The sequence below is a fragment of the Strix aluco genome, chromosome 4 (genome assembly GCF_031877795.1).
Source record: "Strix aluco isolate bStrAlu1 chromosome 4, bStrAlu1.hap1, whole genome shotgun sequence".
In the NCBI taxonomy this organism is placed as follows: domain Eukaryota; kingdom Metazoa; phylum Chordata; class Aves; order Strigiformes; family Strigidae; genus Strix; species Strix aluco.
The window spans coordinates 123,740,921-123,753,251 of record NC_133934.1 but is presented as its reverse complement, the minus strand read 5'-3'; the positions used below and the strand labels follow the sequence as shown (position 1 = coordinate 123,753,251).

The window sequence follows — 12,331 nt, the reverse complement described above, 5'->3', positions numbered from 1 at the left end:
ATCTGTTTGAAAGCAAGCCAAATCTGCCCAGTATGGAAATTGCTGTCATCTTCTGGTAACTGCATAAGTACAATGAGCACTGCAGGAATAAAGAGTGTTTGATGGAAAAGCTTTTAAAAAGTTTTAACAGTGAATGAGAGTGAACTACAGGTGCTCCCAAAAGAGGGGGGGTAAATATTATGAGGATTTAGACCTTATTCTTCTCTCATTTGAAATTTATCCTGGCTAATACCAATATGAATGTGCTCTAGCTAATGATCCAGTATAGAACATGGGTTTCTAAGTAATGTATTTCAAAGGCTTTTTTTACTAGATTTTTGTTAATTGTCCTGTTATCATGCCAGGAGGCAGTGAGCTATTCTGTAGCCCATGTAGGTCCCTGTTATTACACACACACACACACACACACAGCACAGTAATGTGCAAACTGCATCTTTATTCCCAAGAGGGCGATTAAGCTGATGATATATTTACTCTGAGCATTGCAGCTTTATGGCTTTTTCCTTTTGTTAGTGGTCTTTCAGGAGCAGGAAGCTGTGATTTATGGTTAGACATGCATCTGCGCCTTGTCTGCTGCATCCTTTAAAAGGAGATGCTTTGGGGAAAGTCTAAATCCCTAATGCGTGTGAATGAGTAAAGTAAACCAGGGGCAGAGGCAACAAGGAATGGCTGAAATACAAGTTTGTGTAGGTTTTCACTTTACATGTTCAGGGAGCAACCAACTCCAGGGCACTGGGAGGAGCAAGCTGCGTATCTGCAGCGACGATTTTTGGGAGATGGGTGCTGCCAGGCACTGATCATTGACTGATGCTCCAGCTGGCAGAAGCAGAGCAGGCAGTAAGCCTGTCCTCGGATGTCAGTCATCACTTATTCCAAAAAGCAACATGCACTGATGTGTGGTCACTGTGCTCATCTGCCAGGGAGGGGAGGAAGCTTTGAGGGTCCAGGGTTGCTCTGTGCAGCCAGGTGTCCTCTAACGGGCAATGGAGAAGAGATGGGCACGTGAGGGTGAAATGAAATATTCATTCACACAGTAGCAACAGAGTCGATATACTCAGCGAGGCTGAAAGAAACAGCCTTATCGCAGCCGTCCTGGATATACTTGCATGCTTTCCCCTTTGCTCTCTGCTATCCTGTATATTGAACTGTATATTTTTGCTGTGAGCCAGCACTTTTGTAGTCCGTGCATGTTGAAATCATGAAAAGTGCAGAATGGGATTGTAGGAAAATGTTAGGGAAGTGAAGGTTTAGCAATACCTCTCTGTTAATAATTCCCCTGTGCCTCAAATACTGGGGCAATCAAAAAGGTTTATTCCATCTGAGTGCTTTTTGTGAATATGATGGGCTCTAGTTACCATTTGTAAGGATCCTGTTTTGACCACATTCAAGTAGATCACATAGGTGAATCATGCAGATGCAAATTCAATGAAGAATTATTGTGGAAAATGGAATTGATAGCAGGGGTTTTTGTTTGTTTGTTTGTTTTTTTCTTTTATCATCATTCTATATATCCATGTCTGGATTTTGGAGAGGACTCTACACTCAAAGCATGGCTAGTGCTTCTTTTGTGTTTGGGTCTTAGCTGGAGTTATATATGCAGTGTGATGTTTCCTGCTTCTTAGGAGACATTCCAGTCTTGGCAGATTAAAGGAGAGCTGGAGAGGTTTTTGGCACGGTCTGACATGCAGAGTGTTGTCTTCCAGAGCAATGTCTTTGCAGGTGCTCTCTAATGAAGAGCTTATAGAATGGAAAAGAGTTGCGAAGGCCAGTGCTGCCTGGTTAGCCTTACCCCATAGAATGTCATTGAAGATTTTTTGATATCTGGGGTTATTATTTATATTATTTTCTGAGTCAGGCTCTCAGTCCACGTTTTCTATGTTATGCCCAGATTATGTTACATTATACATTAAAAAATTGTTTTATATATAATGTTTGCTTTACTGTTCTAAGGCAAGTGCTCTGGGATGAGAGTGCTATGGTGTTACACCTTTATTGCAGGTTTTGGAAAGGTCTGTTTTTATGGCTTTTTAGTGCCAAAAATCCAACCAAAGAAAAATATACAGATACGAACAATGTGAATCTAGTCCCTGATCTGAGTTACTGTTGTTACTGATGATGGGTGTGATAAAGGACAATTTATAAATTTTGCAGTATTTGGTCAGTTTGCCCCTGCCTATAAGGTACAGTGCCTTCAAATCAGCTTTCAACCATGCTTTTCTCCTGGGTAGTCCAGCAAGTAGTCACTATATCCTCTTTCTGTCTGTCCCACCCCATACCCTACATTGGAGCTGCTCATGTATCATCATTATATTCAGTCTCAGGTGGTCTTGACTGATCCTGATCACAGAGAGGGGTGGATGAACTGAAGGCACTGTAGGTGTGAGTGGTTTTTGTTCCAGCTCAGACAATGAGTTTGTCTGGTGACAAGCTGGTAATCCCTTTGATTTTGCAGTTCTCTCATCTTTTTAATCAGCAACAATGTGCCCATTAACAGGAAAATCACTTAGAAATACCTCAGTACAAGTGTCAGTCTCCTTAGTTTTATGGGCACTATATAGAAGGCACAGTGTACATAGGGGCCAGGCTATGTGAATATTGCATGATGGGAATTAGTGTGTGCTCTTTCTGCATGCGTCACCCAAAGTTGCATGTGTAGCTGGGGCTGATATATAGAATAATTGGTATAAGTGATATCCTAAAATGCACAGGATTTTTAGGTGAAAGAACTTGTGTGCTGGTGAAGCATTGCTGTGCCAGATGAAAATAAGTTGACAGTCCAGGAGGAACAGGGCATCTGCAATTGTAACACCTCTAACCTTCAATTAAACATGCAAAAACCCCTGCCTGGAGGTGCACCGATAGATCAACCAGCATGGAGGAAAACCAGTAGCTTCATGCCCAGTTGCCCACTGTCATGACAATGTATGTCTTCATGAATATGTTGAAGGAATAAACAGCTATAAAACATTAAAATTCAGTTTAACGTTGCAAGTAATATCCCTGTTTTCTAGATATTGTTACTTAACAGTTAAGCTCTGTTCTCATCAAGCCTTTGGAAGAGTGGGCTGGTTAATAGACCTACCCTGGCCTTTTACACTTGGCATTTGCTCCAGGCTTTGCTTGGCATCCGAGGGCCTTGTGCTGGGCTGGGAGTAGCTGGTTGCTGGTTTTGTTTCAAAGAAACCTGCTCTTAGGCCCTGTTCATGTGTTGCCTTCCAGCAAGGCAAGGCGAGGGATTGCATCTCCTTGCTGAAGCGGTTGTTTACAGGTAGCGTTTCCACCGAAACACTTGCAGCGTTCCACTCAGCATCTCTGCTCTCCCTTGTTTTGATGTACCGCCATTTCCAGTGGGATTAAAAACAGTCTGTGAGTGAAATCCCAGCTCCAGTGAAGCTAATGCAAAATTTCCACCGTGTTCAAAGAAATGGGATTTTGGATGGTGGGTACGGCATGCTGGACTTGAAAAAAGTTAAATTTGATACTGGGATGTCACCTCTGTGACCTGATTTTTGTGTGTGTGAGAAGGCCTCCTTGCACTGCCAAATCTGTGCAAAGAGACCTTCCTGAGTGTGCCAGTGGGACCCAGGGAGCTGCACTGTTTCTCCTTAGAAAGGGTGCCTGCTCCTTAACTTGCAAAGTTTTGAAGCTATTGACTTGTATCTGTATTTGCTGTTCCTCCTGGGTGGATGCTTGACTGTTGTAATTGATGCCTTTTCATTCAAGCTTTTGGATGAAGAGAGCTGTAAATTGGATGCAGGTTCATATGCCTTCTGGGCTTCACCTTTCCTCTATCCTGGATAATTCTTCACAAACAGCTGTTAAATACCACCCTGGCACACTCTGTAGACCTGGAGCTGTTCTGATGCTGCTGCTCTGGATTCTGACATAGGGCAGAAGAGCACGATACAAAGCTTCAGATGTGGCTTTTTTGTGCCAAGGGATGCTTTCAAAGGGAGGTGGGAGCCCAGGCATCTTAAATGACAAATGGTCTGTTTCAGAGATGGGGAAATTATCAGAGATTGTGCCTTTCTCTGAGTATTTCAGTAAGTCTTGTTTCTCTTTGATAAGTCTGTTTTCTAGGTAGTAAGATTCCCAGTAGCAGAGTAGTTTTGATATTTATGTCTTGTATGGTTTGCACTGAAGGCTCTCGACAAGCACTAAATAACAAAAAAAAAATGAGGCAGAAAAAGACAGTGTGATTGACTGAAGAAGTAGGAGTCCCTCCATGTGTACAAAATAGGACAGGCTAAATTAAATTAAACCTGTGATAAGCAAAGATCTTATATAACTTTTACAGTGAGTGGTTTTGAGGTTTCTTCAGTGCTTTTAAAATCACCTTCTGAAAAATGTTTCTATTATTCCACAAGCCTTTATAACGTCTCTTTAGATGTGAAAATGATGTAAGTTTTGAATATTACAGGTTTACTGCAATCATAAGCTGACTTTAATTTAAAACATAAAGTTGATTAATCGTATTCAGCTGGTATTGTCCACCACTCAGAATGCTGAGTATGATTTGTCATTTTAATGCTATTTAATGGTGACTTTCTGTATTATAAGCCATGTAAAGTCAAGCACTTTAACAAATTATTGTTATTTTTTCCTTCGGGACTAAGAGAAACATTGTTTTAAATCTCAAGAAAACAAAAAAGAGAATTCTGTTGCACAACAGGCTGTGTGAAAACTACCAGCTCTTATTTTGTCTTGCAGAGAGGAGAACAATCTGCTTTAACTCATCAGTGTGTTAAAAAAGGCATAGATTAAAAAAATCAAACCCTTTTTCTTGTCATCTCACGTCTGAATGAGATGATGACTTCTCATGTCATCATCTGAACTCAGGACAGAAAGGCAGGTCATTCGAAAATGAGCAGTAGGCAGTGTTTTGCATTTCCTGAAAACGACCATATATGTTAATGATAAGCAATACCTTAGTGAAGCCTTGTGTCCTGTTAAAACCATTCCCTAACGTCAGTTGCCATAGTGGCATCTCCATTACAGTGCTGTCCCAAGAGTAACAGTTACGACATGTCATTTATCAATAGCTCTCCCTGTGTTACCAGTGAAGAAGCATCTGTAGTGATATACAGATGTTGTAGTCACTGATGCCCCGCATCTGCCTCCATCACCCATGCTGGGCAGCACCTTATTCTGGGAGCAGCCACATACCTCCCTTGGTTAGCTGCGAAAGAAGAGATTCATGGGCTGGCCTTCATTGAGTATTTTAATGCTTGCCGAGTCACTAACCACTATGCTGTTTTATTGTTTCTTTCAGAACAGTAGACATAAAATAAATGTTTATTGAACTTTGGGAGGTCTGTTGATCAATAAAAGAGAAGCTGCACTGAAACCACAGAGGCACTGATAGCTTTTCTTTTCTCTTTCATATTCTCAGGGTTGTCTGTTGTAGGTTTCAGCTGAAGCTCAAACTGTTTGCGAACAAAGAAAATGAAAAAAAAAAAAAAGTCTGATCAATTAAAAATATATTCATCCAAGTGTCTGAAAGCTTTTATCCCATGTTCTATTTTCCTTCAGTTCTGTAATTGGGAATTTGCACAGAGTGGTCTTTGCTTATTTTTAATCCAGGGAAGAATGACAATAAAAGCCTGGCTGTTGCCTTACAGAGGCTTTCAAAAGTAAGGTCGGGGGGTTGGGTTTGCTTACACCAGCTGAAATTGTGATCAGGAAAAGAATGCAAAGATGAGATGGTCAAGTAGAAAGAAATAGCAGAGTTAAAATTACATTTTTATATTCTCAGCTTGGAGAGGGATGAGTCTCCAAAAGCATTTTAATGTTTTCTGTATTTTCACTGAAATATTAAAAAAATACAGTATATAATATGGAAAATGAGGGTGAATATGATTATGTTTGGTAGTAGGGCAGAGGTAGCTACGCTGAGACAACTCATACACTTGCTTTCTGTGCTGAATTTTCAGAGAATTACAGTCATCACTTCTTATTGCTTAAATCCTCCTTCCTTTTGTAATCGCCACTTAGTAAAAGGATTACAATTATCTTGTCCCAAATGCATCTTCACAAGGTTAGATTTGTAGCCATTGACTCAGCCAACAGCCTCTACCTGTAGTAGCTTTCAGTCCTCCTCCAGAAGCCTTTTCAAGAGGATTGAACAAAATTTGGGAGGTTTTAGAGGTTTTGTTCAGTTTTCTCTGTTTTGACAGCAATATTCTCATGGCCTGCAGCTGTGGCAATAATGGTTTTATAGGTTATCAGCTCTTTTTCTAACCATATATCCTTAAAGTTATGTTCAGAAAAGCACTTAATGAAACATTACAGTGGATTATTTGCTGTCATTTACAGTAAAAAGCTGGTCATGGTTACTCACTATTGTAGGTTTCCTTGTGATACTCTAAATATTTAAATACAGTGTAAATCAAACTTTGGTAAATGACAGTTAGTAGCATCTCCAATGCTTATGTTGTTTAAGGTGACTGTAACAAAGTTGTTGCTTGTCTAGAAAAAAAGAGAAACATTTTTTCTTTTTCAGTTTTATGTATGGTGAACTGACAGACAAGAAGACCATTGAAAAAGTCAGACAGACTTTTGACAACTATGAGTCAAACTGCTTTGAAATTCTCCTCTACAAGAAAAACAGTATGTATATATTTGTGTATGGTATTGGGAGTGATAAGGCATATTTAAAGTACATAATAGACTAAAATATATTTTCATTTTGACTTGTGGGTAAATTTGGGGCAAGATTTAGAGAAGAAATGGGTATTTTGGTTGCCACAGCTCAAGAAGAGAGCTCTTTTTTCAGGACAAGTGTTCGGATTGCCAAGAATAGTAGTTGTAGTTGTTCCCTGCTGTCTCTAGTCTGACTCCTTCTTTCCAAAATATATTTAGTTTTGAAGATTGTTTCCCTGAAGGGAAACTGACTGGGTTAAGTGAAAAGAAATCCTGAATGAGATTCCCCCACATCACTCAGGAAACACCCCCATGTCTCCACAAGTGAGAACCCAGACCCTGGTTGCTGTGAGTGGATGCTCCCAGCAGTGTTGAGATGCCTCTGTGGTGTGTAAACTAACACGTATGAGCTCTGGTGAGATTACTAAATTTGGTGCATAACCCAGGGATTAATTAGAAAACCAGGGAATTTTGTAACTTAATGAGATGTGGGACCAAAGTCCCTTCCTCTTGATGGCATTGGGTTTACAGGAGGTTGCCAGAACCAGAGAAGGTTTTCTTCATTTTGTCTTAACTGTGAGTCACTCCAGTCACATTTTCTGTCCTGCCATGTATGTGGGTAGTACTACTTCTGGCTTACCAACGTTATAGCACATACTAAGCAAAACCCGCACTGTTGTATGGTCTCATGCTGGGCTTGTGCAGTGGGGACATCTCTCCCGGGCTGGTGGTTGAAATTCCTGCTGTTGTCAGTGGAGATGAGCAGCCTCCTCCACTGGTGCAGACCATCTTCCCAAGATAGAAAGCCAAAACTATTAGATGAAACACACTCCAGAAAAACTGGTTCCTCTACCCTGAGCAGAATGAGTCCAGTTGACTGGGTCAGTGACCATGTCAAACACAAGCCAAGAGCAATCTTGTTGGAGACATTTTGTTTGGTTTGGCTTCCACTGCCCAGTACGGGGTCCAGGTTCTGTGGGGCTGGGGAGCCTTCCCCCTGGTTCAGCTGCCTGGAGACAGTGACTTTTTGCTTTGGGTTGTGGATTGTCTGCTGGAGCTTGATGATGCTTTAGAGATTTATTGAACTGCAGTTGCCTTAATAAAATCTTCACATTTGCCCAGATCTCCAAGCCTATACTTTCCATAAGTTATGCAGGATTATAGAAGAACTTTATGGAAACGTACTCATATTTGACTTGAGTCAGTTCCCATCCATAACATCTGTTGCCAGCTTTCTTCTCCATCACCCAAAGCCCAAAACTTCAACCTCTTGCTAATGCTAATAGGCTCACCTTTTGGCTCCAGTTCAGCAGCTGGTTTGCCCAGGGTTTGCTTCCATTTGTCACTCTGTGCCTTGCAGAAGAAGGTCCTTCAAGAAACTGCTTGCTTATTCTCCAGGATGAATGTTGGAGCAGATAAAGAAATAAAGAATAGTTATCTGTCGGTATGAATATACTTCTGCAAAATGTAAAGTTACTCTGTGGAAGGGCTTGTGTTTATCACATGCAGAGACCCTGCATGGAGTTTACAGTGCTCTCAGAGCACCCTCCGACCCACATTTTCAAACTGTAGGTCCAGAGGTGCTGTGTATTTTTGATGATGTGGCATATTTATTTTTTTTTTTCCTCACCCATTCCTTTACGCTTTTGGCAGAGGGAGATTTTGAGATTTTCAGGTTGCTTTCCCATCCTTCTTTTGTTTGACACAGAGATGATCTTTAAGAGCTGATGTTCTCTGGCAGCATCCATATGACTGCTGACTTCACACGCCCCCTTGGCTTTTTAACCCAGATTGCAGGTTTTGGGTTCAGACCTGAAAGTTTGCTACAACTTTCTTCTGCTTTACTGCATTCCCTCGTGTATAGTCTTCAGCTCTACCCACCCATTCAGCAACCATGTAAGGCATGCGTATATATGTATGTGTGTATATATATGGTAATACTCAGGAAACCTCTTTGCCTGCTTTTGCCCAGATTGCTGCTTCTACAGCAGTAGCCACCTTGCTTCTGTATTTGATTTTTATCAGTGCTGTTGTACAGGTTATTTTACCTACTTACTTTCAGAGCTTTTCAAAGGGTGCGAATGAGTTCCCAGTTGTAAGTGCAAGTACAGTATTATTCCAGAGACCTGCAGCACTCTGTTTTAGAAGTTATGAAAAGAGACTTTTATCTTGGGTTAGCAACCGAGAAATGAGATAATCAAGTGATCAGCATAATGGCTTTGGAACTGTCACAAAAAGCAGTCCCCCATCTCTCCCACTTCTCCAGTTTACTGCTAGCCAGTTACTGGTTTAATCCCAGTTCAGCAATGCTGCATTTTGTCACGACCCCTTGTGGATTTTAACCATCCCCACAGTAGTCCTAGTCCAAGTGGGTTTCATTGCCCTCTGGGCATCTATGCTGCAGTTCCCGGCACAACTCCCAGATGTGGTGCATTAGAGGAGATTTGTGGGGGCCAGTGGTGCCCGTGGGATAACAGTGGGCAAGCGGCTTGTCTCAACGTGTCAGCTCTCAGGCTGGCATTCAGGCAGTTCAGGAATAAAGCCGTTATGTCAACTGGCTGAAAGCATGTCAAATCCCAAAGGTAATTAGCTGGCTGTGAAGTCATTTATAGTGCAGTGTGTGTAGGTGCAGGTTTGGCAGGGAGAGGACACAGCCATGGGAATGCAGCTTTGCTGAATGGAAAGCATCTCTGACATTCACGTCCCTGCAGGTGAACAAGGTGTTTCTAAGCAAATTGCTTAAAGTCTTTTAGGATTTCACCACTTACAAAGTAGATCTGCGTGTACGTAGGGGACTGCCATGTGCTTTTCAGCCTAGGAGGAAACAAGACCAGTTTCAGCTTCTGAGCACCTGCAGGAGCCCAGAGTGAATAGTGAGGATTTACCAAAAGCCATGTATCCACTTCAGAACTGTAGGCATTTTGGGGCTGTTTATTTGATGAGTAGTAGGATCTGAAAAATATTTTGTATTTATTTCAAAAGCTAAATGGAGATAACTGCATCGAGAGACTGCCCCACTGGGCAGGACAATGAGGAGTGGAGGGTATGACCTGAAACATAAAAAGGAAATAGAATCTCCTGATTTCTCCTGATAGGATATTTAGAGTCTATGTCTGGATTCACTCAGGTCATCTTAAATAATGGAGTAGCATCAAATTTGGAGTATTTAACAGTATACTCCACCAGTTTCAGATTTGATAGCTCCATATTATGTGAAGAAGGAATCAAAGACACCACCCATCCATTTTTTCTTGCCTTCCTACCTTGCTGACACTAAGTTTGTGAGACGTGCTGGGAAAGAACAAGAGCAAGAGGAGAAGAATAATATATTTTATTTCAGAATGAGATTTATAAAGCCTATATCATCCAATTAGAGTAATGAAGCTGCAAAAATGGGAACGTGTTGTTTTCCTTAGAGGAGGTAAAATTAAAAGATCTGGGAGGTGTAGAAATATTGAGATACAGTCCTGAACTACACATATGTTATAATGACATAAATGCTCAAGTATTCTATGTACAGGCTGGGGCAAGTTTGTGCTACACCACAGTCTAATGTCACCTTTTTCTCTGCTTCAGGAACCCCGGTTTGGTTCTACATGCAAATTGCACCTATAAGAAATGAGCATGAAAAAGTGGTTTTGTTCTTGTGCACTTTTAAGGATATCACTTTGTTCAAACAACCAATTGAAGATGATTCAACAAAAGGTAAATATGAAATACACTGTTATTTTTTGTAGATGATAAAGTACATGCTTGAACTCAGTCCTGTGACAGGGACATGTCATGTCTGTGAACTTTGTCTTGAATTCAGGAAATGTTTTGTGACCTGTCAGAGTTCCAATGCCACTCTCCTAAATTATTGCTTAAAAATAAAAGATAAATCACCAGGAGTGGAAACGCCCTAGTAATGTTTTGCCAGAGTCACAAGCCTTCCTTTCTCTTTGTAATTTTACTGCTTCTTCACTACAGCTGGCATTTGCTAAAAATTACAGAGTTTTGAGTAATTTTAATTTTGTTAATTTTAATTTAATTAAAAAACATTGAGTAACTACTGCATTGTTTTGGGAGACCTTTCTCCTAAGGGACTGGTATCTTCTTTTCAGAAAAAAAATAATTTCAGCTCCTTTGTGCTGAGACGTTATTTCTTCCCTTTCTTACTCTTGGACATGAAATGTGAAAGAAATAGCTTGTTTGGGTCCTTTATTACTGGTCAGCAACAATGACTGCATGGCATGGATGTTGTACTTGTTACTTAGCAGCTGCTGGTGATGGTGTTTGTTGAGATGTGCCATGCTCTTGTCACCTAACAACCCATGGCCAGAGAGAATTGGTGGGGAAAGGAGCAGAGGATCTACCTCTGCTTTGCTTCTAAGATATGTGTGTCTTGTGTCAGGTTCACGTGTATTGCTTTAGATAAAATAATGCATGCTTACATAAAGAAGGGCATTTATACTACAGCATCCACATCCCATCTTCTCTTGGAAGTTGCCTTCTGATTAATTCCTTGCTATATTTTTCTCTTCACTTGAGAAGGCTTGATTTCTCACCGAGAGGCATGTGTGCTCTGAGCCATCTTCTTTAGTATAAACTTGGTGTCATTTGAATGCAAACAGAATTTAAACTAATTTCTTATGATCTAGATAACACTTACTAGATGTGTTTGGATAATTGAAAAGTAGATTTATAAAGCAGATTTAAAATAAAATGAAAGGTCTCTCTTTGGGCTAATACCAAATATGAGAATTTTTTTTTTTGTCTAGAGAGTATTATCCATAAAGTTATAAGATCCTGATATAGGAATACCTTCTCAGCCAACATAAGCTTTACTACCTCTGCAATTCAGTTAGCAACCTGCAAATATTCCTTTATTTCACTTTCATCTCCATAACGTGGAATTCTTCTGCATGGAAATAATCTGAATTTTTTAGGATAAATGCCAGTTAATTGCAAGTACTTTAATTGTAGAGGTCTGAAGGCATGGGACTGGTCTGGAGGAATGGGACTGGCTCCTTGCTGCAGTGTATATAATGTGTAGTAGGAGCTCATCAAGGAAAAAGCCAGTCTTTTCAAGGATCCTCTTGTAGATTTTCCTATCTGATGCTTTCTGGGGGGCCTGAGATGTATCTTACATGCAACCAGCCCCCAAACCCCTGCCTTTCACCAGCTCTGCCCCATTTTCTGCAGTACGTAGTTGCGCTGAGGAGCGTGTGGCTGCAGCAGGACAGGGAAAACGTATTGAAGGTGGCTTCCAAAAGTAGAAATGATGAATGTTGCCTCCTTTGGATTCTTGGCCTGGGAGATTCGTACTCTACTGCTCTCCCTGGGGAGGTGGGGATGTGCTGGGGGGCTGAGCTCTCCCCCTCACTATCCTGTGACTGAGGAGGAGGAGCAGAATCCACCTGGCATCCATTACAGGAACAATATATGTTCCTATGGGAAAGAGCAATAACTGTGAAGCATGTAACTTGTGTACTGCTGTTCTCCAGTGAAGGGTACCATTAGTTAAAATGCCAGGTATTAACTATGAACATTGCAAAATATTGTCATCAGCAGCCAGAGAGGTTTGACTGCATGTTTAAAGAGCACTTACTTCTGTCAAAGTCATACTTTAAAACAAAACCACAAAACACTGCAGAAGGCAGTATAGCCACATCTCTCAAGTGCCTTTAAGACATATTATTGGAGTCTT

General features: G+C 40.9%; 1 protein-coding gene across 1 annotated transcript in view; it reads left to right on the top strand.

The window, feature by feature from the left end:
* The window catches only part of KCNH5 (potassium voltage-gated channel subfamily H member 5), a 161,571-nt gene that overhangs the window by 13,924 nt on the left and 135,316 nt on the right, over positions 1-12,331 (top strand). Inside the window, exons 3-4 of the mRNA XM_074821617.1 lie at positions 6,503-6,609; positions 10,219-10,347. Of these exons, the coding sequence (XP_074677718.1) occupies positions 6,503-6,609; positions 10,219-10,347 (236 nt within the window). The remainder of the gene's footprint in view (positions 1-6,502; positions 6,610-10,218; positions 10,348-12,331) is intronic.